The sequence below is a fragment of the Passer domesticus genome, chromosome 10 (genome assembly GCF_036417665.1).
Source record: "Passer domesticus isolate bPasDom1 chromosome 10, bPasDom1.hap1, whole genome shotgun sequence".
Taxonomy (NCBI): Eukaryota; Metazoa; Chordata; class Aves; order Passeriformes; family Passeridae; genus Passer; species Passer domesticus.
In genome coordinates, this window is record NC_087483.1 from 24,123,956 (window position 1) to 24,143,996 (window position 20,041).

A 20,041-nucleotide genomic window follows, 5' to 3' on the forward strand; every position below is an offset into this window, starting at 1 on the left:
TGGGGGATTGGAGTGCACAAGCTGCCCTACTTAGCTGCCAGCTGGGTTCAAACGATGGCAACAACTTAAAACCCGAAGTAATATATGAAATTGCCCTATGCAACAGCCATTACCTTTCTTTTGTATGACCTATAAACCAGAAAACTTAAATCTGCCACAGCCTGAGACCCACCAGTCCTTAGGTGTCTTTGTGTCCTTCAGTAAAACAATAGGCCAAGATCCCAAATATGAACATCTCAGACACTTACCAAATATCCATCACTAAAGCCAGGCTCCTGAGAACTGAAGTGTATTACTTTGGACATCTTAGACAGCAGAGTGTTCAAAGCAACCTTCCACAATACAGTAAAATAGGTGGAGACAAGGAAAGAAGTGCACAAGGGAAATTTATGAAAACCAGCAGCCTGAAAACAGGCAAGACCACTCAAAAATCTTCAATTAATGAAAGAGCAGGTACTGACATAATGAAATGTCTAGAAGAAAATGAGAATAACATTGCACAGAAAACAAAAGAAGACAGATATGGCAACTGCAGGCTGCTGAGCTACTCCTCAGACATCTGCAACTGAGGTACTGTGAAAGTTGGCCTAATCTCTCAGTTATTAAAGCACTTAAGCTAAATATGATCTCAGTTTAATAGTAAACTACATCAGCATTTTGAACCTTTTCTGAGATATAAGAATAAAAACATTTGGCATGAAAACACATTATTAAACTTTAATGAGACTTACTTTTAATACCTTTATATGCACAGTCCAATACTTGGGGCTCATCTCACTGTCAGTCATAAAGAGAAAGACTGCATGCTCACAAACAATCCTTTAGAACTGCTTAGACAGAACAATCTGTTTAAAAGTTAAAATGGACATAGACGCTTCCTGCCAGACTCTAAAAGATTGTGCTATAGATAAAAATGAGAATGAATAGGTAAATCAGTGTATACAATGTAAATGTATGTACCATTCTGCGAGCCTGTGCACTGCAGCAGCAAGCAAGGAGGAAGAAAGGCATCTGGCTGGCTCAGAGCTGTCAGCATGGAAGATCAAACCAGTGTCAGCTCTGTAGAGAGGCAGCAGCACGCTCTGTAGGCAGAATGGGAGAGAGACTTTTCTTTAAACAAAAAAGCAACATCCTTCCAGCTTTCCAGAAGAGAAAGGGTCTGACCAGCCAAAGGCTGACACCTACACTTGTGTCTACTCTCTCCAGGCCTGATAAAACACCAGCAGAATACATGACACAAATTAGTTGTGTTGCATTTGTCAGTGACAGCAACTTTTATTGTCTTTACAATACAAGATAATACAAAGTATTAAAAAGTCATTTTGTTTGGTAAAATAATCAATTGAAAATATAAATGCATCTTTGGATTAAACAAGATTACAAGCAAATAATTTGACATCAAAGAAGTATAAAAGCCAACAGCTCTAGAACCATGCTCCTGGCACCTAATGTTTTCTAATAAAGAATTTCATTCTTTTGAACAGGAATCCTCCTCCTCCTCCTAAGTGTGTGGGATTGCAAGTATATATCAGCTATATACTTGTAGAGGGTTGGAGGGAAGGGAGTAGCCAAAAACTAATGCCAAGTCCTGTCCCAATGCCCCTTTTTCACTTATGTTGGAGTCTGTACTGTGTTAGAAGGCTTTTTACTGCACTTTCGCATTATCACCAGGATTGAACATAAACAGTTTTCTGTTTGGGGTTAAAAGCTCCATAATTTCAGATAATAGCCCAATTTTACAATGCTGAGCTTTTATACATATGCATTTTTTCTCTCCCAATAAGTTAAAATGGAAGTTTATCGGTTTCCTTTTATCATTAGAATCATTCCTTTATAAGTAGTTTCAGGTAAGACATGATGTCAATTGCAGATGACCAAACCAGAACAGAACACTGTACAGGACTGAGACTTTGGGCCAGTTGAGAAATCCTTTTCTCCAAGGTATACCCCTGCCTGGGCATAGCAATATCATTCTTCTTCAAAAACATTACTGGACATAAGTCATTCCCACCATCACCTATATATATAATTTGTGTATAACTCACTCCTCGCTCCAACTGTTTATCTAGAAATTCTTTTAAAACTTTGCTTTTGCAAAGGTTTTTAGGGCACTTTGCACAATGGTGAGCATGGAAGTGCTGTACAGTAAGATAGCCAGTACTGCTGAATGCCGCAGGGTTTGTAAACACTTCATCAAACACTTGATGGAAGTCAGCAGCTTTCAAAATCCAGTCAATAAATACTGTATTAGAATCTGAAACAATTATACAATCAAACAACTCCTTGTTCTTGCCAATAAATCCCAGAAGATCTATCATTCCCGCAGTGAAAGGAATTGTTGTCATAGTTCTTTTCATCTCATCTTCTTTGACACCATTGTCTCCCAAGTAGACAAAGACTCTGCCCATATATTCTGTCCAATGTCCTGGTTGGTAAGAGTTTCTTAATTCATTAGGAAGTTTTCTTTCAGGAGCACATTTCACAATCCAGGTGTCACTATTTTCATCTATGATTGTATGGTCAAAATCAAAAACCAACAGAAATTTCATAGCTGTGAGAAAATAGTTTCCAAAATAAACAAATAAGAAAATTATTTATATAAACAGAAGTACTATATTCCTACCCTGACCCTGTGCTCAGAAGAGAAACTGGAAGAAAACATCGGAACAAAATAAACTATTTATGGCCACTACCATGATGGGAAGTTGCGCTGTAGCTAAAAGTGCAACTTGTAAATGTCAAAGTTCAGTGTCCAACTTCTGTTTAAAATATGCAACAGTATCTAACTCATGCTGCTAATGTTACTAATACTTGCTAACACAGCATCAATGTTCTTGTATCCATATGCCATACGTTTGAGCAGATACTAATTTCTCCACCAGCATTTATCAATGCAAATTCTGGAATTCTCATGGCAAAACGCCTCAATAGATATTTTGAAAGGAAACGTTCACCAATCAGATGGAGCCAGTGCCTTCACCGAGGCCGCACAAAATCCAAGAAGCCAAAGAAACGAAACGCAGCCGTTAGCGGAGCTGAACCTGCCGACCCCTCCCGGGCGGGCCAGCCCTGCTCCGGGCCCGCAGCCAGTGCCGCAGCGGCAGAGCAGCCTCGGCGGCGGGGAGGAAGCGGCCCGGCCCGCCAGGGGAAGGGGCACAGCCCGGGGCTCGGCCGTGAGGGGAAGGGGCACAGCCCGGGGCCCGGCCGTGAGGGGAAGGGGCACAGCCCGGGGCCCGGCCGTGAGGGGAAGGGGCACAGCCCGGGGCCCGGCCGTGAGGGGAAGGGGCACAGCCCGGGGCCGCCCCGCCAGGGGAAGCGGCACAGCCCGGGGCCCGGCCCGCCAGGGGAAGGGGCACAGCCCGGGGCCCGGCCCGCCAGGGGAAGCGGCACAGCCCGGGGCCCGGCCGTGAGGGGAAGCGGCACAGCCCGGGGCCCGGCCGTGAGGGGAAGGGGCACAGCCCGGGGCCCGGCCGTGAGGGGAAGGGGCACAGCCCGGGGCCCGGCCCGCCAGGGGAAGCGGCACAGCCCGGGGCCCGGCCCGCCAGGGGAAGGGGCACAGCCCGGGGCCCGGCCGTGAGGGGAAGCGGCACAGCCCGGGGCCCGGCCCGCCAGGGGAAGGGGCACAGCCCGGGGCCCGGCCGTGAGGGGAAGCGGCACAGCCCGGGGCCCGGCCCGCCAGGGGAAGCGGCACAGCCCGGGGCCCGGCCCGCCAGGGGAAGGGGCACAGCCCGGGGCCCGGCCGTGAGGGGAAGGGGCACAGCCCGGGGCCCGGCCGTGAGGGGAAGGGGCACAGCCCGGGGCCCGGGGCCGCCCCGCGCGCTCCGCCCGCGCCGTCACGTGGCCGCGCGCCGCCCGGTCGCCCAGCAACGCCCCGCGGCCCGGGAAGATGGCGGCGGCGGCAGCGGCGGGGCGGCGGCGGCGGAGCGGCGCCCGTGAGTGCGGCTGCCCCGCGGACAGCGGAGCCGGCGGGAGGGCGGTGCCGAGCCCGCGGCCGCAAGGCTGCGGGAGGCCGTAGGGGCGCTCAGCGTGACTCTCCCCAGAGCTCCCCCAGCTGCAGACGGCAAGAGGGGCTGTTTCTCCCTAGGAACGGAGAACTGACCTGAAGGCAGCGCAGGTCCAGCGCCTCCAGGGGCAGCAGCTGGGCAAGAACGAGGGGCTTGGCAGATTGCTGCCCGCAGGGCGCAGCCGCATCAGTGCGCCTGTACTTCTGGTGAGGCTGTCTGCACCTAGGAGAGAGGGACAGCATCAGGTCTGACCCCTGTCGGGAGACTGGTCAGCAACGGCATTTGGAAAACAGACTTTGACACCGGTGTCACCCTAAGGGAAAGCCTCCTTCCCTTTCAGACTTGGGCTGTCAGTCTGCTGCAAACCACACAATTAATACAGAACACCGTTCTGTACAGTGGCACTCCCTTCAAAAATGGTGGTGACACTTGAAAGAGCATTTCACAAAACCTAGACATCAACTAGAAAAGCTGCATTTATGCCTGTGAGCGTATGTGAGCCTAATGCAACTAAGAAATCCTAGTCTTGCCAACAAATCAAAAACTGTTCTACAACAGAACTGTTTCAGTAAACATGATGAGTATGCAGGACATGGTAGGAAGGCACAGTCTGTGCCCAAATTGCTGCCTTATGCAGGAAGCAGAATGGCTCTACCAATTCTCCTTTTCATTTTGGGAATGGTTTCTGCTCCCTGCTGTTCTAAGAATCATGCCCAAGTACTGCCCGGAAGTGTGTTACTACAGGCCAACCCCACACAAACACACAAACAGGCAAGGGCACGTACAAACAGTGCAGGCAGTCAGTGCCCATCCAAGTCCATGCACTGGGCACAGGTACACTACAGATACAGATACCCTGTCTTAGCTCTGGGGTTTGGCATGGGGGACTAAGAAACACTAAGGATAACTCAGTATTGCTACCATGCCCGCATTCAAATCCTGATACATGTTTGATTACTGGATTTTCTGTGATCGAGTAACCTTTGTATTTTATCTTCCCTCTGCACAGCACATCACTGGAAAGAAAAGGATGTTCTAGATGAGTTTTTCCTTCCAAATGAAACAGATCTTCGTCAGGTCACTGTATTGTCAAAAGCACAATGGGAAAGGATTCAGGACAGCATTAGACAAGCACCACACATTGATGAGAAGAAAGAACAGGAAGAAGTGCACTTGGACTCCAAAGCTGCTGGAAAAGAAGATCCACGCAGTGCCACTTTGGTAAGTACAAGATACATTTGGAAACAAGGGTAGTCACGTTTGTATATACAAAACCACACATAGTAACATTTCTAGTTATACTCCCTTTGTTTAACATTTGCTTTTGAATATGTGTTTCAGCTAAATACCATTTAAATATATTTAACATCTAACTGAAACATTGGTATTTTTTTACTTAAAGTTAAAATGCAAAGTAAAAAACCAATCCAAAATTTAAGTGTGATTTTTAATTTTGTCTGCACTGTAGAGCCTGATACAACAGAAACTTCAAGCCAAAAAATTACGTGAAGAAAAGGAAGAGGAAGAAAGAAAGTTACTTGATTTGGAAGAAGCAAAGTTCCAGGCAGCAAAACGGAAGGAGGTTATTGATCGTGCAAAAACCTACCTACGTTATCAGGACGACAGAATGAGACATTTCCATGTTTGTTGACAACTTACATATTTTACACTGAAATTGTACTGAATGTCTCTAAAGACTTCTGAGCATAAAAATTACTTTAAATGTTCTCTTGCAGAGTGCACTTCTACTTACTAAGGTCCTAAAAGAAAGAGATGCTCAAGTTGAATTTCTAAAGTCAAGATTACTTGATAACAAAAAGAGGGAGTATGAAGAAGAGCAACGTCAATTAAAAGAATACATTCTCAGTGAGCAAGAAAAAGCACATCAGCGTTATATGAATAAACAGGCACTATGCAAAGATCAGTTACAACAGTAAGTAGTAATTAAAAGCAACCCTACTTCATTATTTACTTAAACTCTTCTCAAAATACATTCTATGAGGCTTTTACAGAAACTTGCTAATAATTTTTTTCACAAATGGCATTCTTTTTAAAGAAGATCTCGCCCGAAAGGGAAAAGCTATCTGCATTTTTAGGTGCCAACAGTCTGTAGGCAAAATTGCCTCTGGGAAGCATCAGCAGGCTTTAGTCAAATCACTGTTCAAATGTTGTTAATGAAATTTAAGTGTACTTTACTCAGTTTTTGTTCCAGACAAGGAAAATGTTAAATTAGATTTTCCATTTATCCATTATGAGCTTCCAGACTGCACAACAAGAGAAGGCATTACTGTCACTTCTATTCCTTCTCTCGGGTTTTCCGTAAATCTTATGGAGGAATCCCCAGTGGTATTTACAGGACTGGCCCTGGTGGTCTGATAGAAGGAATCAAATGTCCCAACGCAGAGGAAGGGTTCAAAGTCGGGTCCTACATATTCCAGGTGCAACACATAGATTCTTGCAGAACTTAGTATAGAACATTACCAGCTTAAGCTGCTGCCTGCATGCCCAGAAGGAAGGTCATACTGGGGAAATCTTGTTCTCCAAGGGTGCTGCACATACAGGCCAGATCATTAGCAATGCAGTGGTGCTAATGAGTCATCCAGCTAAAACTTATCACCACGAGACTGCAAACTGTGAGCATATCAGGTAGCTCATTTCTGACCAGGGCTACCATTACAAACAATCATGCTGTTATTCACCTCTGATATTCTACCTGCCTTCAACTCAAAGTATCACATTCTTCACTGCAAGGTACCTACGGTTATGCAGTTTGTTACTTCATGCAGTTCCTAGACAATTTATTCACCTTTCTCTGATTCAGAATAAAGGAGCGTGAGCATCAGGCAGATCTGGCCAAACAGGAAAAAAAAAAAGAAGAGGAAGAAATACAGAGATCTATTCAACTGTACCAACTAGAAACTCAGAGAAAAAAAGAAAAGGAACATGAGGAAAAAATTGAACGCCAGAAGCTGTATCATGTAAGTAGCAGGAAAGCAGACAGTTCAAAATGTGTATTTCACCTGGGCTTTGATGGCTGGACTCAGCCCACAAGTAAAGGGATCTACTGGCAACGGGGTCTTTGCTGACAGCTTTAGCAGCCTGGGATCAAATGCCTGCCCTGCCAGTTGCAGGCCATGTCCTTCCTCTGAGCTTTTGGGAAAGACCTTTTGAAGGCCCCTCCCCTCTCTTGTCTGAAGGGATGTTGGCACTTGATGCTTTGACTGGTCTATGGTCTTTGGCTGTGGACATCAAGGAATATCTCCTTGACTTGAGAACTGGATTTAAGTTCCCATTCCTGCTGTTTTAAGCCCATTTTTCTTTGTTAGAAAGACGGAATAGACAGGGACTGAATGTATCTTTTTAATTTGACTTTATGATTGCAGAAGTTTTGGGATTTAGTCAAGACTTGCTGCCATCTCATTTAACCTTTAAAGGCATGCTACTAAGGTACAAACAAGAAATGCCTCAGAGCAGTTCTGGCCAGCATGCAAAAGACAGCTGGTTTTTTTACATAAAAGTACAGAAAACTCCTCTTCCATTGTGTTTTGGATTAAGCTCTTAGGGGTAGTTTCAGATGAGGTGGGGCCAGGAGCAGAATGATCTTGTGTGGGTGGTGTTGGACCATCGCCCTGGCCCATGTGTGTCAGTGGGAGCAGGGACAATGCTCTCTCCATCACTCAGCAATTTGTTGGTGCGATGCAGCAGAGCAGGAGCTGTTTGATGCTCAATTCCAGTTCCCCACCCTCACGTCTGCTGTCTCATCTTGATGTTTGAATAGGGAGGCAGAAGTAAGTGGATGTATCCCTTTCTTGCCTTCTCTCTCCTTTCCTGAGGATCCCCTTTCTCTCTTCTGTTTTTGAAAGAAACTTGAGGAGGGGGAACAGGGAGTGATTCCTGTAAGCTGCTACCCCCGGTCCAGATATTCTAAACATCCTCTGCTACATCAGGACCATTTTGCCCATACAGGCGTATGTAAATGACCAGAAAATAATCAAAGCAATAGAGGAACAAAACCAAATGGAAGAAGATGATCGGATCAAAGCCCATTTTAAAGCAAAGGAAATTATTGCCAAGATGAGAAAAAAGAAAGAAGCTGAAATGCGTAGGTAGGTGCAATGCTAGAGTATAAATCACAAATGATCTAAAAATTGTACTGTAGTTTTCAGATCATTTAGACTAATGATATAACACAAGAAACAGTTATTCTAACACATTATTGTAAATTCTACTGATAGGGAGAGCAGGGAATTCAAGAGAAAAAATATTTTTTTTTCACAGGTTCCTTAGTAAGAGTGTGAGGGAGCAATCTCTCCACCTTTTAAAGTACAGAGGCTTATGAAAGTGCAAAGCTTTGCACCAGTGTATTGAGAAGAGTGATTTTCCATGTAGCCTGTCAAATCTTTACCTGCTCAATAATTAAAGACAATTAAGATCCTTGATGAAAATATTTTTGACTATAAGCTATATTTCTCTGAGTCAGCTCAAGAAAAATTATTTGACTTCTCAGCAAGGCACAAACATTAATTAACTACGTCATGTTCTTAAGGGGAGATATTTTATCAGTTTAACATTAAGGGTACAATGTGATGATACCACTGAGTCAATCAAAGAGTTTTCTTCCCTTCCTGCTTCTAACCAACATTCCCTTTCTGATGGCAAGATGCATGCTGGAATCCTTCCTGAGTGATCCAGCTCATTATTGCAAGAGAAACTAGTGATACAAGAACACTGGGAACATTTACTTGCTAAATCGGATAATATAAAAATAAACCAAACAGAAGGAACAGAAGGAGATAATGAGTTGGGGGTGGGCCAGCCTGTGTGGTCAAGAGGAGAGAGCTCTAGAACCAGAACTGCTGAGTTTGGTAGCTTCAAGTAGACCCAGGTGTGTTGCACTGTTATGTTATGGAAGCTCATGTTCTTCTGCAGACAAGTACAGGAACAACAGGACAAAATCATTAGTCGATTAGCTGAACAAATGGGTGAGGCATTAAAGAAGGAAGATGATCGATTGGCTAGAGATGTTGCAAGAAAAGAAGCTGAAGAAGAAAAAAAACGCAAAGAGAAAGAAGCAAAACAAAAGGCTGCTATTGAATCTATTGCTGAACACAGAGCCACTGTGGTAAGAAACTTGGGCTGATCTTACTTCTGCTTACCCCAGCTGAGGAGCCTGGCCCAGGCCACAGCTGGTGGCTCTGGTGCCATGCATCAGCAGGCTTCAGCAAGCCTGCTGACACCTTTCCTGGAGCCCCTCTCCCTTTCTCCCTTCTGGGCTGGGTGCACTCTGCCAGGGCTGCAGAAAGCGCTGGGCTTGGGCACCGGCCAGCCACAGTGACCCTGCTTACCAGAGTGATAATGACTCAGGGCTGCTTCTGCAGAGAGATACAACTTCCAGCTTAGCAGGCCAGCTCCTTGGTTAGCTTTTGTGTGTTTTGTAAACTACAGATAAAGTTGAAAGAGGAAAAGGAGAGACAGGAGAAAGAAGAGGCTGAAAAAGAACGGGATATGTTAATGGAAAAAGCCCGCATCCACCTGGAAATGGAAAACAACAAAAAACATGGACGAGATGAGGCAAACAGAGAAGTACAGAAAATTCAGCTCCAGCAAATAGTAAGTAGAAAGCTGTGCCCTGTCAATCTCTTCAGAAAGAAGCCTGCACCTAAACCAATACACTAGCTCCTGCTGAGAGAAAGAGGAAGTTAGGTGTTTTGTTTGGATTTTATTGTTTGTTGGGTTGTTTTTAATCATGTGTGTTTGGCATGCCCTGGTGTTGGAGACCAGCTTCCCCAGAGCACTGGTGCAAATCAAGGCCGGTTTGCAAGGACAGATCACATCCTGTCCTGTGCCATTATAACTTTTTTTTAACCATGCACTGCTGTCCTCTTGCATCTTCTGGACAGGTCACCAAAGAGCAGCAGCTAATGCTGATGTTCACTCAGCTATTTCATGTACCCTTTCTGGGGAGATAAGGCAGGGGAGAGAAGTGGGGAGGGATGACAGGTGCCAAGTTTCAGCTAAGGATGCCATAAACCTGCTGTAAGCTTTTACCCTCTCTCGGCTTTACAGAGTGGTGATGTTGAAAACAAAATACTAAGCTTTGTTATTCCATTTTCTTCATCAGGCTGAAAAGCAGGCAAGAAAAGAGCAGGAAAAGCAAGCAGAATTGGACTACAATGCTCAGAGAGAGGCTATTGCACTTTATAAAGAGCAAGAGTTTCAGAAATATGCAAAGGAATTAATCGAAACAGAATCTAAGACAACACATCATCTTTATCCTCTTCTCAAAGCATGTGAAAATGGAAGAGGACTTGGACATAGGCCATTTTTCTGAGAGAAGAAATAAATACTAGTTTCCCAACATATGTTGGGATCCAGTTACCTTGTTGTAGCTGTAGTGCTGCTCAAGAAACAAAAATATGAAATAATTCTTAAACTGTCCACCAAGGAAAGGCAGAAGCCATTTTCAAGTTAAATAAATTTTTCAACCATACAGGCACAGTTAAACTGTAAATTATTGATATCAAATATATTCCATGAATCTGGACTTCCATTTGAAAAAATAAAAGATTGCCGTGTAACTGGTTATATTCAAACATCCCTAACCTGTATTTCATGAATGTTAGGTTATTAAACTTGAGACAGGAATTCATATTATATAACTGACTCTCACTGTAACCCATTCCAGCCAAAAGCTCATTACTTCTGTTATATTTTTAATATTCATTGTTCTAAAAATTCGCTGTCCCAGGTTATAACTACAGGGGACAAAAAAAAAGAGAACATATGTGAGACTTTGAACAGTTAGGGTGTGCAGTTTTGGTAGTATTTTGCAACTATGTCTGAAAAATGTCATGCTATAAATCAGTTTTATTACATGAAAATATTAATGTAATTTGATCCCAGCCCTTAAAAGTCACCAAAGAGGCAGATAGGTCCCAATACAGCTGTAAATAGGGCCTACAAAATCAGCACATCAAGAGACAGCATAGTTGGGCTTCAAAAAGACTATCAGCAATTCAGTCTGTAAATAGATGTGATCTAAAATTGTATCTCAGATTCCTCAGCAGATTTACTCACCAACACCCAAGCCACAGAGACTTTTCCTTCCTTAAGCTAAGGTTCCTTTCATTCCCTTGCCTTGGAAGTTGGGGGTTCCTGTAATGACTTCCTCCAGCAGCACCCTGGGTTTAAACAGGGTCTCCCTCTATCCTAGTGTCCGCTGCAAGCAAAGTCCCAGAAACCTGAAGCTTTGCTTTGCTGCACCCCACAGCTGCCAGTCTCTGCTGGCCAGACCAGAAAATAATACAAGTCTTTAAAAAAAAAAAAAAAAAAAAAAAAAAAGGACACTTGCCAACATTTTACTTTTGAAAGTGGGTCTTGGGTGTTTCCTCAAGTTCCTTGGCTTAACTGCCGAAAGCAGCCAGGCCTTGGAGGAAGCACAGGGCCTCGAGGAAGATGTGAGGCCACCCCGGAGGCAGGGTACCTCTAGCAAGCCCAGGGCCAAGGAGAAGCGGCTTTGCCTCCCCTGCACTGTACAAACGCTGGGTGTAAGGTGGGCTGTCCTTCCCGGGTGCAGCCACCTCCCCGAGGCGTCTCTTCCAGGCAAGGCAAGGGATGAATTCCTGGAAAGAGAAGGAGGCCCGACCTCCTCATCCCGACCCCAGGGCCGCCAAGGGCTCTGGGCCCCGGCAACAGGCAGGCCTGGCGGGGCGAAGGTTCCAGCGAGGCGCGGCAGCGCACGGAGCCCGGCCGAGCGCCACGGCCCCGGCGAACCGGCGGGAGCGGAGCGCGGCCGCAGCAGCAGGACAGAGGCGGAGGGGCCATTTCAGCCTCTTACCGGGCACGGACGCTCCGCAGGGAAACGAGATGTTCAGGAACCGGCTTCGGAGGATGGGCCGGCCCCCGGGGCCGGGGGACGGCTGCTCGCTCCCCGCCCCTCCCTCCGTGTGACGGAGCGGACGCCGCCCGCCCGCGGCTCCCGGGCGGGGCGCGGCGCCGCTCCATCTCTCAGACACAGCGCCCGCCGCCCACTCGGGTGCCATTCCCGCCTCGGCGCCGGAGCGTTCCTGTGGCCACCGCCTTTGGGGACGGGAGAAGGAGCCCCCATTTCCCGGGAAGCAGAGCCGTCGGTGAGGATCCCTGCTTCTCCTTCCGTCTGCACAGAGGCGACGAAGAAGGCCGACGATGGACCGCGATGGGCCGGACGCTCTTCGGCGGGAGGCGGAGGTGGAGCGCGGCCGCTACCTGAGCCGCCGGGCCGTGGCCCAGGAGCAGCTGGCGCAGTGAGTCCGGCGGCGGGGCCAGGGAGCGGGGCCAGAGGGTTCGCGTTAAAAACTTCACCGTGGGAAGCCCGGCCCGGGCGGGCCCCGGCTGCAGAGCCCGCCGAAAGGGGCGGCTCTTGGGCGCTGACCCGCGTTCCGTGCCCGGGGCTCCGTGACTCACGGCTTTTGAACGAGCGTTTTAGATCATCCTCACCTCGCGGTCAGATGGACCTTTCCCCACCCTGTGTAATTCTGTTCTCCAGCTTCAGAAACGTCTCTTGCTGTCAGGGGTTATGTCTGTCCCAACACATCCAACAAGACTGGTTCAATTCTGGCGCCGAGAGCAAGTGGCTTGTCTCACTATTGCTGCCTCTCCCTACCAGAAGCCTTCACCCTTCCAGCTGGCACGGGCATCATGGCCATGTCTTGCACGGTGCTGTGGCACAGCTTACAAGACCGCTTGCTGGAAGAGGCCGAGGTTGTACAGGGAGTGGGATAACAATGAAACAGGCAAATCAAATCCAATCTAACATTTCAGTCCATACACTGTTCATGCTCACTTTTGCTGGTATAGACTTCCCTAGTGCCTTCAGACTGGAACTGAGTTTTGGCCAAAGAATTTGGTGCTAGCTTATAGAAACTTATTCTGGTTTTGATCGCTGGTATTTTACTTCCAAGTATCAGGGTTTTTACGCACATAGATGTGCGTAATCTATGTCTGTTCATTATTACTTCATGCTGTTTCTAGCTCATTTATTCACTTCCCTTTTCTGATTCAGAATAAAGGAGCACAAGGATCAAGCAGATCTGGCTAAGCTGGAAAAGAGACAAGAAGGGGAACGAATACAGCGATCAAGCCAATTGTACCAACTGGAAATTCAGAGAGATAAAGAAAAGGATCAGGAGAAAAAAGTTGAATTCCAGAGGCAGCATCATGTAAGAAGCAGGAAAGCAGACAGTTCAAAATATGTATTTCACCTTGACTGTGGTGGTTGGACTCAGCCCACAAATAAACAGGATTATGGGTAACAAGGTCTTTGCAGACAGCTTTAGTAGCCTGGGATCAAATGCCTACCCTGCCAGTTGCAGGCCATGTCCTTCCTCTGTGCTTTTGAGAAAGACCTCTTGGAAGTTTTAATGTGGCACCTGAGCTTTGACTGGTTTACAATGGAGAAGTCTGCTAGAGTCAGCAAGGAGATTGTCCTTGACTTGAGAAATGGATTTAGGTTCCATGTACTTGCTCTTTGTTAGGAGAGGGAATAGCCTGAGTATGACAATATCTTATAAATTTGGTGATGACCTACTTACCACACATTCTGTTTCCCTGCCAATACCTGCTTGAGCAGGGAAACTGAAGTAGAGGTACTATGATGATTCATTACCATTTGAGGGAGTAAAAGGAGAGAATTCCCACTAAAACCCTAGTTGCTTTTTTTCCTTCCATACTCCTCATCCCAGGTACACAAATTTCCCCCCAACCTTGTACGTGCAACAAAAGCCACACATACTGCCAAGCTGTACAAGAACCGTTTCTAAGTCATTACAAAATGCCTTATTGTGATGGTCTACAGACTTATTGTTCAAGCCCTTCAGAGTCTGCACCATATGAATGATACACAGGATGGGAACAGTACACTTGGAGCCACTGGGAATGTAGAGGCGAGAATATAAAGATGCTATAATCCTGGAGCCGCAACCACATACTAATTTTACTTTTGCTGTGGTTTGTGATAAGTAGATAATAACAATTCTTTTATCTCTGGGTTTCTATCTTCTGTAGCTTTTTCACTGATGTAAAGAACTCCTTATTACTGGCTAGCCTAAAGTATTTGCTAGGATCTGTTTTAGTTCATGTTTCTAAAATCTAGATCTATGTGAAAATAAATGTAGTTTTCCATTTAAACAGGAATATGTAGCTGAACAGAAAATATTTAAAGCTGAAGAGAAACAAAAAGAAGACAAAGATGATGATCAGATTAAGGCTTATATTAAAGGAAAAGAAATGATGGCTGATCTGACAAGAGAAAAAAGTGCAGAGACAAACAGGTGGGTCCAGGGATAATTTTCAGTGTTAAGATTCAAACTTGCAATTTCATTTTGTGACAAACAGTATTCTCAGTTGTTATATCAGCAAGATCAAAACTTTGATGCAAGTTTTCTGTAATTAAAACTTGGAGTAGAAAGTGCAGAAAAAATGCCTACCAGTTCCAGCAGTAAATGGTGCTGTTGGGGTGGAGGTGGGATTGCTGGTGTTATTAGAAGCAACAGGTACCAATTGCCTCTGGTAATCTGAGCGAATGTCCTGGGATGTTACAGTAGGTCATGTTCTCCTGCAGGATGATAGAGAAGCAAAAGGACAAAGCTTTTGAAAAATTAAATGCACAGATGAATGAGAAATGTAAGATTGAAGATGATCGTCTAGCTAGAGGAGCTGCAGAGGTAGAAGTTGAGTACCAAATAAAAAATAAAGAGAAAGAAATGAAAAAAAAGGCTGCTCTGGAATCCATTGAAGAAAACAGAGTCACTGTGGTAAGAAACGGGGGCTGTCCTTGTTCCTCTTTCTGTCATATACTTGTACATAGGAATAGGGTTTGGAAATGCCAGTTTCTAGCACAGTCATCTGGAGTGAGACACACATGCAGGTTCTCACCAGTTGCTTTTCATTTATCATCTAGAGTTTTAGAACTAAATCCTTAAGCAAGGTGCAAGCAGCATATATGGTGATCCTCACTTCAAAAAAATTAGATGGGGAAAGCTCTCTAACTGTTTGTAATTTGTGCAAACTCTGCACTGCTTATCCCAGCTGAGGAGCCTGGCCCAGGCCACAGCTGGTGGCTCTGGTGCCATGCATCAGCAGGCTTCAGCAAGCCTGCTGACACCTTTCCTGGAGCCCCTCTCCCTTTCTCCCTTCTGGGCTGGGTGCACTCTGCCAGGGCTGCAGAAAGCGCTGGGCTTGGACACTGGCCAGCCACAGTGACCCTGCTTACCAGAGTGATAATGACTCAGGGCTGCTTCTGCAGAGAGATACAACTTCCAGCTTAGCAGGCCAGCTCCTTGCTTAACTTTTGTGTGTTTTGTAAACTACAGATGAATTTGAAAGAGGAAAAGAAGAGAGAGGAAAAAGAAGAGGATAAGAAGGATCGTAATCAGTGGATGACAGAAAATGACGCCTACTTGGAAATGGAAAAAGCCAAGAAACAAAGACAGCGTGATGCAAACATGGAAGTACAGAAGTTTCAGCTCCAGCAAATGGTGAACAGAAGAACTGTATACTGTCAGCCCCTTCAGAGAGAAGCACACTTACAAATCCATAGTCCTAGACCTCTTGGGCAGAAGATACGAGAGCGGGGAGGGAGAGAGACAGAGAGAGAGAGAGCGAGAGAGAAAGAGAGAAAGGTTGCTGTGGGTGTGATGTACATCTTTTGTGGAATGAGAAGGTTACTGCTGAAAACTTGACAATGCACAACACACATTTCAGAGGTTTATGGGCCTCCTCTTAGAGCAGTAGAACAGAAGCCTCTTCCAGGTGGACTTGGCCCATGTGGGTCAGGGAGGATTACTGTGAGGGCTGGTAATAAGAGATCAATAAGGGCCAGTCACATCCTGTCCTGTGCCTTTATGACATTTTTTCAACTAGGCACTGCTGTCCTCTTGCATCTTCTGGACAGGTCACCAAAGAGCAGCAGCTAATGCTGATGTTCACTCAGCTATTTCATGTACCCTTTCTGGGGAGATAAGGCAGGGGAGAGAAGTGGGGAGGGATGATAGGTGCCAAGTTTCAGCTAAGGATGCCATAAACCTGCTGTAAGCTTTTACCCTCTCTCGGCTTTACAGGGTGGTGATGTTGAAAACAAATACTAAGCTTTGTTATTCCGTTTTCTTCATCAGGCTGAAAAGCAGGCAAGAAAAGAGCAGGAAAAGCAAGCAGACTTGGCCTGTGATGCTCAGAGAGAGGCTGCTTTTCATCAGGATCGAGCATTTCGGAGATAAAGACAGTGAGTAACTGAATCAGTGCCATTACTGGATGTAACTTCTATTCTCTTCAAACATTCAAGGAAGGAACAAGATGTGGGCTTCCTAATTAGGACAACTGCAAGAATGGTGGAATGGATAATCTGAAGTGTTAAAAACAGTAAAAACTGGAGGGCGGGTGGGTGAAGATGGTTGATGCAATGCTTTCTTGCCTTGTATATGAGCCCCCAGCTTGCTCAGGACTGAGAAAACATTTGGCATTTTGCCACGACTTTTACAGCCTGGTTTGGCCCTCAAAGCTCTGCCTGAGGGCAGGGCCAAGAACTCTCCTCAGGGCCAGCACAGACTTTTATTGTCTTGGTCAGTCCTGCTGTGGTCTGGGTGGCTGCATTCTTTTTGGATAGAAGAACATAGCTGGGTGGAGCTGACTGAGTCTGTACCATGTCAATTAGCATGGCCCATTATTCTGTAATGTGAACCAAAGCACAGTAAGTAGAAACAATGAAGACTTGTTTCAAAACCTCACTTCTGACCTAAAGTAAAAGACCAACATTGCTGCACTATCAACTAAAAGTCACACAGTTGTCTCCAATTATCTTGGAGTAGTTAATTTTGAAAATTACATATTACAAAAAGAAACATGGCAATTAACTTGTGAAATTGTCCCTCAGTACTTTTTTTCTTTTATTCACTAATGAAAAATTTATTTCCCTTCTCTCTGAGCCAGTGCTCATTTTATTACATCAAGCTTCTTTGCAGCAAGCAGAAAGAATGGAAACTTTTATAAAAGCCTTTTGGTGGCAGAAGCTGGAGCCTTAAGAAGTATTGACTACAGCAGGAGTGGTGCTGAAACCTGCAGAGCTCGCTAATGCTGCAAATGCATCCTTAAGTGCAAATTTGCACATGCTCACTACTATGCAATTGGTGAGTTAAATGGGTTTTTAGTCTACTTCCACAGCAGCAAGAAACAAGGTGGATTGCAGCCTCATTTCCTACTCAGCTTCCAGAAATGTCCTGTTCTGCAGATTACGTACATCTACATTTGAAGTCTACAGCCTGCTTCCATCAGGCTTCTACTTTGAACATCTACTGAACACCCATCAAACCCAGTAAACTCCAGTACCAGAAAACAACTCTTCATTTCAGTACACCTAGAATAAAGTGGGAATTCTGTGTATTTTTAAAGCACGTTGGCTAACTAGAGATTTAGTTACCCAAATTCAGCATGAAAAAAAAAAATCTAGCAGCAATCACGATCTCCATTTAGTCTCTTGACTCTGAGATGTACATACTTCCTGTGCTTGTTTTAAATAACTAATCTAGTTAGTAATTTTCTGTAAAACCTCTGTAAAGCATAGCATGATGACACTAGATCAGAATGGCCAGAGGTGGTGGACCGTTGCTGGTAAAAGGTGTCCTGTGTAAGGCAGGAGACTGGTCTAGCTGCTTACCAGAGTCCTTTTCAGCTGCCATTTAAAGATGGGGAGACTAAAATAAAGGGAGATGAACTGCAGCTGATAAGGGAAATTGTTGACCTGGAAGAATCTACTTATTGAGAGGTACCTCTCATTTAATGCCTAGGGCTACTCTTGTGTTAGTTACTAGCTGGAGTCATCATTCCCAAAGGTATTTAGATGTGTACATGGTGCTTAGGAACATGGATTAGCTAGTGTTGGATTTCAGTACTGGGTTAACAGCTGAACTTGATCTTAAAGGTCTCCTCCAATCTAAATTATTCTGTAAAGTTTTAATTAATAGCTAGCAAATCAGAAAATGCTTTGAGAAATAATTTAACTAGTAAATTTTAATTATTGGTTTTGTTCAAAACAGCATCCTCTCAGATATTGTTCTGCTTCAGGACGTTGCAGCAGGTGAGAGTCATGACAGATACTAGCCTTATTTGAAGACCAAGTCCTTAGAAATGCAAGGCAATCCTCAGAGGGACTGAAACAGAGACCTTAAATCCAACTGCATTTTTTCCACACTTGTGATCCAATTCTGGAGATAGAATGGCAACTTTAGTTTGAACATGTGGGCCTCCAGTGTCTAACACGGTACTTCTCCCATGAGTATTTCAACTCACACCTGTGTGGCAGTACACATGCAAGAGTACTGTTCTCATGGATCTAATACAGCTCCTCCCTAGGAAATGGAAGAGAACAGTTCTCTAAAATGCCTTATATCCTAAGGGAATTTGAATTCAATAACTGCAGCTCTTTATTGTTAGGAATGTTCCAGTTTGGAGTTACTAGGTCTGTGCAAATTCTTTTTGCATGAATCTTTGTTACCAGTTAGCTCTGAGGAAGTTTGAAGAAGATACATACCTGAAACAAATGGCCCATGAACTGAAGAGCTGGAACCATGGGAGCATCAAGGATGAACATTTTCACATCTCAATACAGACTTGCTCTATACTTCTGAAAAAGAAAAAAAAAGTTTCAAAGCTTCCTTGTAATCTTCCTTGTTGTGGCAGTGCATCCCTGTTTCTGACACTAATCTTCCTTCTGTTCAGGTAGTGTATTTCTGAGAGACAGAAAATTCACTACCTCTAAATAGCATGCAAAAATCCCCATAATCAGTGAAGGCTAAGATGGTGGAGCGAGGTGCAGGTGAGAGATTAAGGAAGACCCTATGATATGTTTTCTTAATTTCTTTCTGTTTAGAATAAGTTGTAGTATAGGCTTTGTTAAGCTTGTAATGTGTGAAGTCGTTGCTTTCATACTACTGCACTCCCACCACTTTAAGCTAAATTGCTTTTTGTTTTGGTATATCATGGCTTTGATATCACTAGCTATTTAAGTGAATACATGAATGATTCAAATCTGGCCTCTGATCTGGTAAACCAATCTCTAATAAGCAGTCTTAAAGCAGAGCTGTTTGTAGCTTGCTGACACTATTTTATATAAAGCAGCACAGCACTTTTCTGTGGATTGCCTCAGCTCCAACACATTAGCCAGAGAAATTAACTGTTCTGTTGGGTACTGAAGGGTGGAACATCGGAACTTCAGGCGCAGTAAAATTCAACACTGCATCTCTGTTAACATAGTAATTGCACAAACACACCCCCCCCCCCGCCCAATGAGTAGCATCTGGTCTGACTCCTTTTCTGTGTAAAAGGAAAATAAGCAAAGATTAGAAAGAAAAAGCAGCATCTACCGAAGTGTAGTAATGAGCAGAGCAAGGAAAATGCAACAGCTGGCACAGTGGACAAGGGCAAAGTTTGGAAAGCTTCTAAGTATTTCTGCATTAGTTTCAGCTACAATCTCTCAGTGCATATACAATTAATAGAAGCTACTAATTATACACTTAAACGGTTTCTTTTTTCTTCAGAAAACTACCGAAGCATCTACAAAGGAGTAAGAAGCTAGCCACTCACTCCTTCCAAGTTTTGTGTGCCTGCAAAACCAATCAGTGCCCAAGAGCAGAAGCTAACTGTGGACCAAGTTACAAGACATGCTATTTGCTACAACCTGCCTATAACTCAAGCTCAAGAAATAAGTGCCATAGCTTGCAACTGTACTGTAACTAATCTTATTATGGAACAAAGCAGTAGATTCTTTTCAGAAAGTCAAGAGGTAACAACCAAAGGTAAACTATCAGTTAATCTGTACTGTACTTGAATATTTGCTGGGCCTCCAGGCTTAACTCAAACCTTGTTTTGAAAAAAAGAAAAATCTTACTGAGCAAATAAAATTGGGTACATCTATCTGTAAGAATAAAATCCACGTTGATTGTACCTTTTATTTGTGACAGTTTTCTACTTACTTTTATTTTGGAGAATGCAACGGAAGGTAGAAACAGTAT

The 20,041-nt window shown here is 44.7% G+C and overlaps 3 protein-coding genes across 9 annotated transcripts; 2 read left to right on the plus strand and 1 right to left on the minus strand.

Moving 5' to 3' along the window:
- Positions 1-1,241: 1,241 nt before the first annotated feature.
- PHOSPHO2 (phosphatase, orphan 2) lies at positions 1,242-4,226 on the minus strand. The gene is made up of 2 exons (XM_064434539.1): positions 4,100-4,226; positions 1,242-2,551 (listed from the first exon to the last, which is right to left on the minus strand). Exon 2 carries the CDS (start codon positions 2,547-2,549, stop codon positions 1,824-1,826), a length of 726 nt encoding a protein of 241 aa, XP_064290609.1. The 5' UTR covers positions 2,550-2,551; positions 4,100-4,226; the 3' UTR covers positions 1,242-1,823.
- On the plus strand, positions 3,855-10,599 carry CFAP210 (cilia and flagella associated protein 210). The gene is made up of 9 exons (XM_064434530.1): positions 3,855-3,932; positions 5,014-5,225; positions 5,473-5,646; positions 5,741-5,937; positions 6,826-6,982; positions 7,971-8,110; positions 8,934-9,126; positions 9,450-9,614; positions 10,126-10,599. The coding sequence occupies exons 1-9, from the start codon at positions 3,887-3,889 to the stop codon at positions 10,333-10,335; spliced, it is 1,494 nt and encodes a 497-aa protein (XP_064290600.1). The 5' UTR covers positions 3,855-3,886; the 3' UTR covers positions 10,336-10,599.
- A 1,553-nt stretch (positions 10,600-12,152) lies between these two features.
- Positions 12,153-19,958, plus strand: LOC135308911 (cilia- and flagella- associated protein 210-like). Of its 7 annotated transcripts, none has more exons than XR_010369284.1 (7): positions 12,153-12,286; positions 13,045-13,201; positions 14,172-14,311; positions 14,602-14,794; positions 15,353-15,517; positions 16,154-18,749; positions 19,568-19,958. XR_010369284.1 is itself a non-coding variant. In XM_064434536.1 (7 exons), exons 1-6 carry the CDS (start codon positions 12,189-12,191, stop codon positions 16,253-16,255), a joined length of 855 nt encoding a protein of 284 aa, XP_064290606.1. In that variant the 5' UTR covers positions 12,153-12,188; the 3' UTR covers positions 16,256-16,260; positions 16,965-19,958. The 7 variants fall into 7 exon arrangements, 4 of the variants coding, with proteins under 4 accessions (XP_064290606.1, XP_064290607.1, XP_064290608.1 ...); XR_010369285.1 differs by having other exon boundaries at positions 16,154-17,161; positions 18,068-19,958; XR_010369286.1 differs by having other exon boundaries at positions 16,154-17,161.
- Positions 19,959-20,041: the final 83 nt, after the last annotated feature.